The following is an 8,300-nucleotide window of genomic DNA, read 5'->3' as shown; positions in this document are numbered from 1 at the left end:
GTATCCATCAATAGGATCTGGTCGCAGGTTTCTTGAACCCTCTGACTGAGGCCAAGCAAGCAGATATCAAAGGGGTCAAATCCATGTCATCCCAAACTTAGACTGAGGCAGCCCAAGACCTACTGGAAGTACAGGACCCAAAAGCACTAGAGCAAGCTCACCCCCCTTACAGCCATGTGTGAGAAAAGTGAGGAAGGATTATGTGTGATTTCTCATCATCTCTAAAGAAGAAAGGGAAAAGTTCTTGGCTGTTGGAAAAGTACTGCAGATCTGGAAAAGAGTGCTCAGCACTTGTTCTTCTCTTTTACAGGAGGAAAGCACTTCCCTAATAGCCAAAAGAATGCTGAAGCCCAGCATTCATGGACCAAAAAACTCCTCTCGCCATCTAGGGATTTTTAGGAGCAAACCCTGTTTCAAGAGGGATGCAGGATGTGGAAACTGCTCCTGAGGAATTTAACTGGTGTCTCCCGAGCAAGCAACTGTGCTATGACTGCAGTGGAAGGAGTTAATAGACATGGAAATTGTTTTATTAAGTAGGTTTGCCAGAATTTACTTATTATTAAACCTCATTAGTTGGAGACTGTCCTTGTACTCCATGTTCTTACCCAGTTGCTGCCTGCTGCCTGCTGAATAGACGGAGGGATGCTGGAGAGATTATTTCTAAGCCCTTCCCCCTTCCCTTTCCCCTCCTCTTCCAGGACCACACTGACAGTCCCAAGGGAAACAGAGGAGAGGCAGGGAGAGGGCAGGATCCACCAGCTCTCACTCAGCATATTTCACCAGCCAGCCCCAGGAGTCCAGAAGAGGAGCTGCCACTTAGGACACTCTCCTTTGCAAAGGATCTGTCAGTACAACATCTATTACATGAACACATCCGAATATTTTCCCCTTACAGGAAAGAAAAGAGAGAAAGAGAAAGAGGGCAGAGACTGCGATCTCCAGAGTGCTCCAGAGTGATTTCCCTGGACTCGGTACCGTGAGAGATCCCCAGGTCCTCCTGCTGGATGGTGGCTGGGAGGAGAGGCGGGCAGCCTGCGGCATGTGCGCTCCACCTGCGGGGAGGGCAGGCACCGGGCAGCAGCCCGTGGCACGCTGGTAAGTAACTTCAGGGAAGTTTCCTTGCCATTTTTGCAGCTCACTGACCTGGGGTAATAAATGCCTTTGAATCCTTAGAAACTAGGAACAAAAGCAGGGGGTTGTTCCTGAAAAGGGGATGTGAAGGGGGGAGAGGGGATGGGGGACGGGGGAGTTTTTCAATCGCTTCTCCCCACCCTGGAGATGATTAAAGACTTTGCTTTCTGTCTGTGTAAAAAAGTTTTCTCCAGGGTGGGCAAATGTTCCCTATATCCTCTCAGTCATTTGCAGTGACACGAGCCAGGTTGATAGGAATAGTCCTCATTCACACAGCACTTTAGCTCTTCAGGCATTTCACAAACATCTATTAGATAACCCTTGCAATGTGCCCGAGAGGCAGCAAAGCAGGCGTGCAGAGGAAGGCAGAGGAGCTGCAATCTGAGCATTCCAGTGAAAGAAATTAGGAACTCTGTGTCCAGCTGACGGTGGGTAATTGACCGCTCGAACTCCAGCAACTATTAAGCAGCTTAGTTGACTTAACGTGTATTTAAGGGTTTATAGAAATTAAAAAGTAAAGCGATAACCAGCGGCAAACACGACGACCCAGCGAAGAGCGAGGTCTGCTGGGAGAAGAGACTGCTCTGTTCCCATTTGGGTCTGCAGGCATCTGACCCTTTGAGATACTCCTGAATGAGGCTTTTGCTCTCCTCTGTGCCTGTGTGGTGCCTGACAGCCAATAAGGCTGCAAAGCAAATCGCATTCGCAGGCTGCAGATTTCAGGAAGCAGCACAGAGGTGACTTTTACTTACAAAACAGGCACTCATTTATTGTGCGATTTAGGAAAGTAGCCTGAAACACCTTTTCTCTTGCAGTAACCTCTACTATGTTTTCTCCTCCTTCCTGTATCTTTTGGCTGACAGATAACCCTGCTCTGATGCCCTCTCGGATGTCCCGGTGAGAACTCCTAGAGATGCCTATTCTCTCCAGAGGCAGTGACCAAGACTATAGTAACATTAGCTACACCTCTTGCCATTCCTTGAGCCATTTCTTCCCTGTCTCCGCTGAAACCCCTTCTGTCAAAGGGGTCCATTACCAAAGAGCCAGGAGGATTTACCATCCTGATCAAGTCTCTGCAGTCGATCTAAAGACAGAGATCATGATAAATGTTGGAGGCATCAAGTACCTGCTACCTTGGAGCACTTTAGATGAATTTCCCCTGACCAGACTGAGCAAACTTAAGTTTTGCAACAGCTATGAAGAGATAATTCAGCTGTGTGACGATTACGATGAAGACACCCATGAGTTCTTCTTTGACAGGAACCCCAATGCTTTTGGGATGATTGTCAGCTTTCTCGCAGCAGGGAAGCTGATGCTTTTAAGAGACACGTGTGCCTTGTCTTTTCAGGAGGAGCTGAGATACTGGGGGATTGAGGAATCCAACCTGGAGAACTGCTGCTTTCGGAAACTGTTTCAAAAGCTGCAGGAGTTGGCCGAGGTGCGCAAAGAAGAGGAGCTTCGGCGGAGCAAAGAGGCTGCCTGTGTCTTGGATGACAATACCAAATTTGGACAGTTCATGAACAGACTCAGAGATATGGTAGAAAATCCCCAGTCAGGACTCCCAGGCAAAGTCTTTGCTTGTCTCTCCATTCTGTTTGTGGCCACCACAGCTATAAGCCTTTGTGTTAGCACGATGCCAGACTTGAGAGCTGAAGAAGACAGGGTAAGTAAGTCCTTTTTAACTGTTTTAACTACAGAATTGAAAGAAATTTGTCTGTCTTGCTAGGCATACATCATTAAAACGACAAAAAAAGACACAGAAAATCCACAGAGATGAGGTTCAAAACTGTCTCTGGTAATGATGTGTTCTGTAGCAAAAAATTGCAATGGCTTAAATCAGTTCTATCATTTTCAAACTGATATTCAATTAAGGTAAGTCCTTTTTAACTGTTTTAACTACAGAATTGAAAGAAATTTGTCTGTCTTGCTAGGCATACATCATTAAAACGACAAAAAAAGACACAGAAAATCCACAGAGATGAGGTTCAAAACTGTCTCTGGTAATGATGTGTTCTGCAGCAAAAAATTGCAACAATGGCTTAAATCAGTTCTATACTTTTCAAACTGATACTCAATTAAGAATAATGTGGAAAAAATAAGTATTTTCCTAATTGTTAGCTAAAAAGAAAGAGCTTCTGGACAGCACAGATATTGGAGAATACTGTGTTTGTTTCTTAAGAAGCAGTTGCTAGTGTAATTCTATACTTTTCAAACTGATACTCAATTAAGAATAATGTGGAAAAAATAAGTATTTTCCTAATTGGAGCTTCTGGACAGCACAGATATCGGAGAATACTATGTGTGTTTCTTAAGGAGCAGTTACTAGTGTAAGTTACATTAACTTGTTAGCATTCAAACTGACACTGTGGAGCGTCCTCTTCAACAGGCTCCACTCTCCAGTTACAAGCAGTCTCTCCTTTGGGTACATCACCTAAAGAAATACTTTCCTCTGACATCTTTACTTTTAAAATAGCTGTGTAACTTCCCTTGTGATAATACAGCCAGATCTTGGAAGAGGAAGAAATATTCATTCATTTTTATAATGTTACACTTCAACAGTCGCATAAAGATTAAAGGATGAGAAACAGATGAATTATTTTTGCAGATATTGATACTGAAAAGCTGGGCCTCCAAAAATTGTATTTCCATGCTAATAGAATTCTGTATTTGCCCAGATATGTGTGTGCACAGTGTAGAAGTAATGCCAAATACTAACTGAACTTCTAACTGCATTTAAAACCTTTGCAAGTAAGCCATCAACAGGAAGTCAGAGCAAATAACTCAAGCCTGTATCATACATGAAGGATATTCTCCACAACAGTTGTGACTATTTCAGCATTTTAAATATTTCTCATTCTAGTAATAAAACAGAGGAAAGTAACAATCCAAAGTTACTTCATATGTAGTAACGTCCAAACACAACAAACAACCTTGACTGATCTTTTTAACAAATCCTGCACTTCATTTGCAAACTGCTCAGCCAAAAGTGTTGAGGAAATCCAGGTTAAATAAACTCCCTGTCCCAACCCCTGCTGCAGGATAAGACACTCCTCAGAGGATTGTAGATGGATGAATAAAGTAATTTTTACAGTCATAGCACAGCATGGTGTGCACAATACCCAGACCTGTATGTATTTTATTGCTCAGGCAGTAAGTCAGAGAGGTACAACTGTGAAGATATGCCACGATATCTGATGTCTTTGAATGAAACTAAGGGCAGCACAGAAGGCTGAAATTTAAGATAATTTCCTGTTCCATTTAACCCCTTGAATATCAACATGCATTTGCATAGGAAGCTTATTACCTTTCAGTAACAAGTCTGGAACTCTTGCAGCCTTCCACAGCTATCACTTTTGGCAGGAAAAGCTCTAACACTGTTCCAATGCTTCTTCCAAGGAAGTGCTTTAAATATAGAACATCCTTCTTACAGCTAGATGTAAAAACATTACAAACTCTGCTCTAGCAAGAGCTTACCACTAACTTTGTTAATGGAAGTAGCCCCATGCATTTTATCTTCATTTCCCAACCACTGCAGTAAAAGCTTTTGTAAATAACTTTTCATGCAAAAGAACAAGCACATAATGTTTCAGAGCTCAGTTAGATGTAAGACGTTGTGTGTTTTAAAGATAATTAACCATATGTTAAAAAGGGAAGCATGTTGAGGGTTATATCTGGTAGCTGCAGTGTAGCTGCTGTTCCTGAATTTCCTACCAAATGCAGATGACATTACTACTTAGAGATCTGCATATATAAAACTACTTTAAAAACAAGAAAACTGGATTGAAACAAGCTCAAAAGATAGAATGTATAGAGTGCAGAGGAAAGGATGAACTTGAGCAAAGGACCACATCTCTCCAAACTTTTGGAGATCTCATAGTTTTCACTTACAGAGCCAGTGTCATGCATTTTGTCTTTGGTCCCAGAAGCAAGCAACAGAGGATTGAGAGCCCCATTATCTGAATCATTTAAGATTATGCCAGAGAAAACATAGGGGAATATACAAGATAACATACTCATGACTTGTGGAAAAGCAAAGAATACAAACTACTAAACAGTAGTTTTTCCATCCCTAGGGATAGAAAATCCCCTACATTCCCATCCCTTAAATCCTTAGCCCGTAACACCTAAGATTTTCTTACTGGGACCTCAAAAGATTGTTTTAGCTAGAACTGGATAAATATCTCAGAGAACTTAACTGACTAAAAATACTACTCCTTGGTTGCAGCTGAGTCATACCCACACAAATTGCAACTCTGCATTGATCTGTAACTCAGAATTGCTCACTGGCTGACCTCCGAAAGGGATCCCAAGAAGGGGTCACATTTACAGCAACCTGGGCTGCTGAATCAGAAACATTGGCTTTTGGGGCCGAACATAAAGATCACACAATATCTGTGCTCAGGGGTAGAAAACAGTCAAATTCCCTCCATAAAGTTTCTGAACAACCTGTAATTCCACACCTGAATTCAAAAATGCCCTATCCTGAGGTTTATTAGTTTCTGAGTTAAAGCTTGGCAAATCCTCTACAGTAAATGTGCTTACAAGTACTGCAAGGATCTGTTTTCCAGTGTCACTAACACTGGGAATTGAATCTATCCATTCTGAATACAAATTAAAAAGGCTTTACCTCTGCAGCATATGTACCACCCTGGGGTCCTTTTTCTCATCAGCACAGCCACATTAAGAGAGTAGAACTGGCTGCACTCCAGCTCAAGGAGAAGGCTCAGAATCAAAAAAGAAAAAGAAAAAAAAAATAAGGAAAACCAATGCAAGGTGACTTGGCTTGACTCAGAGGCTTGGCTGATCCCACCCTGCAGGCAGGTGAAATCTCTTGTCCTTTTAGCAGTTGCTAAACCAGGTCTGCTTAGAATAGCTTCCTGGGCAGACAGAAGAGCAGACAGGAGTCCTCACCATCTGAGGGAAAGTGGAAACTCCGGTCTCCAGGAGAAGGATGGCAAGGAGCCAAGGCAAGAGCATCTGCATCAGGGAAGCCCAGTCACCCTGGCAACCAGAGGGGAGGGAAGGAGCCATCTCCATGGGCAGCAGAAAAGGGAGGGGAGGGTTAGCTTAAATATAGGAATACAGCTGAAACTAAAATAAAGCACAAGTTATAAGTGAAACCGTGCACACACTCTGGGATATGTCAAATGACATTGGGGAACCTCCTCACTAGAAATATGAAAGAAAAACACAGATAGATGGGCAAACAATTCTGCAACTATATATCACGTAAGCATCTGCCATAAATTCCAACCCAGAGTGAACAGCCCCAGGCAAAGGAGGCCAAAAGTTCAGGAAAACTTTAGAGCAGTAAATGTACAGCTCCAGTGATCTCAAGTTTAAGTCTGATCATGAAACAGATATGCAAAAGGATTTTACATACACAGTGCTAAGAAAAGAAGACTCATTAGTAACAAATCATGTTATTTGGGCATAAACCACTGAAATGTCACATCCTCCAATAGCAGCACATCCTCATCTAGGATATTTGCATCTGTTCATTATGGAGACCAAACTATCCTCAGTAAGGAAGCAAATATTGTATCACCAAAATGTAGAAACCACAGCAGATGGTATGAAAAGACATAAAAATAGACATGTATGGAGGTGAGGAAATCTGTTTATTATGGATCTGGATGGGCAGCCCAGGAGAACCACAAATCCAAAGCAGAGACCATGCATATAGCATAAGAAAGCTGAAGCTACATCTACCAGTATTTCCCTCAAATGAAGGAATTAAGATCATCTTACTAGAGACAGGCAAAAGTCCCATCAAAGTCCCCTGAAAGTCCCAGTCCCACGTAAAAGTTGCAGTCAGGATCCAATAGGTGGAACTGAAATAGTTGCTGCTCAGCACACCTAACCCAAAGGAGAAAACATCATTACACCAGAGCACTAGGGAATAAAACCACTGCAGAGGAGCCTGGACAGCGAGACAGCTTTGAAGCACCCTTGGGATTTTCCTTAGGCAGAGATCTTTCTTTTAATGAGTCCCTGAAACTAGCATCCTGTGGAGCAATGACTGAGCAGAAAGGATACAGCAAGGTCTCTTCTTCAGGAAGCCAAGCAAATTAAGGTCAGGGGGGGAAAAAGACAAAAAAAAGAAAAAAACCAAAAGCAGAAGAAGACATAAAAAAGGTCTTAACTGACCTTGAGAAGCTTGCAGTTGCTTTAGGTATTGTACATAACCTAATGAAACACTGACATAAGCTGCAACCAGTATTGTCAGATCTAATGATTTTATCATAAAACTTAGAATATTAAATTTTTTTTATGCTCCTATTCCTAGAGTCATTTGATTATGTGAAAATCTAACTGCTTTTAAAAGAGTCACTTTTTAGTCTCTGGTTGCATTGAGAATACAGAAGACATAAACAGAGGAAAAGAACCCAGTACCTAATATATAGAACCATTTTAAAATGATTTTTTTTCTTTCTACACCATTACTCTTGAGGCCCTGAATTACCTTCTTCAGTTTTTGATGTTGCTGATGTTGTCTATATGATACTAAACCCAGTGTGTTTGGCTTGTACACTAGAGGAAACTGCATTTAGAGAAACACAGAGAAACACATTTTCTTTAAAAGTGAGGTAATTTTACTTTATAGGAGAAAAAACAATTTATTTGACTTGCTGTGAAAAGAAAGAACATCAGACAAGACAATTGTTTCATCAGGGTTACTGTTGCCACAGCTAAATGTGTTAATTATAAAACTCATATTGACTTGTATCTCACCAGTTTGGTATGGGAAGATCTGCCTGCAAGAGGTACATCCTCAGTATTCAAGATATTAAATCCATTACAAAGGCATTAGAGCAAAAAGCTCCAACCCTGCCCATAACCTGCAGGTAACAGCAAATATGTCCAGGGCACTTATTAAAGGAAAACCCAAAGAACTTGGGAGTGCCTGGAGGAGACAACCCATACGGAGTGTCAGGGAGAGGAGTGTAAACCTAGTTCTGCTGCTCATGCAGTCTGTAGAGATAAGAATCTTCATCAAAGTGTAATTTGGACAACTGTTAGAAACAGCCACCTTTGGTAAATTGAATACAACAGCCAAATTTTGGCAGATACTGCTGGCTACCATTTTTATAGGTTTACATAAGGGGGTCTAAATATTGGTCAAAACAGAATTTTCTAGCTGATTAGCCAGTGCAAAATGATTCCTG

General features: G+C 41.7%; 1 protein-coding gene across 1 annotated transcript in view; it reads left to right on the top strand.

Annotated features, from left to right (window-relative positions):
• Positions 1-2,044: 2,044 nt before the first annotated feature.
• The window catches only part of KCNG4 (potassium voltage-gated channel, subfamily G, member 4), a 17,012-nt gene continuing 10,756 nt past the window's right edge, over positions 2,045-8,300 (top strand). The window contains exon 1 of the mRNA XM_008940781.1: positions 2,045-2,794. Coding sequence (XP_008939029.1) covers positions 2,045-2,794 — 750 coding nt within the window. The remainder of the gene's footprint in view (positions 2,795-8,300) is intronic.

This window comes from Merops nubicus, unplaced genomic scaffold (assembly GCF_000691845.1).
Source record: "Merops nubicus isolate BGI_N331 unplaced genomic scaffold, ASM69184v1 scaffold6660, whole genome shotgun sequence".
NCBI classification, from domain to species: Eukaryota; Metazoa; Chordata; class Aves; order Coraciiformes; family Meropidae; genus Merops; species Merops nubicus.
The sequence above is the reverse complement of the archived record's forward strand: the minus strand, read 5'-3'. Positions and strand labels throughout refer to the sequence as shown.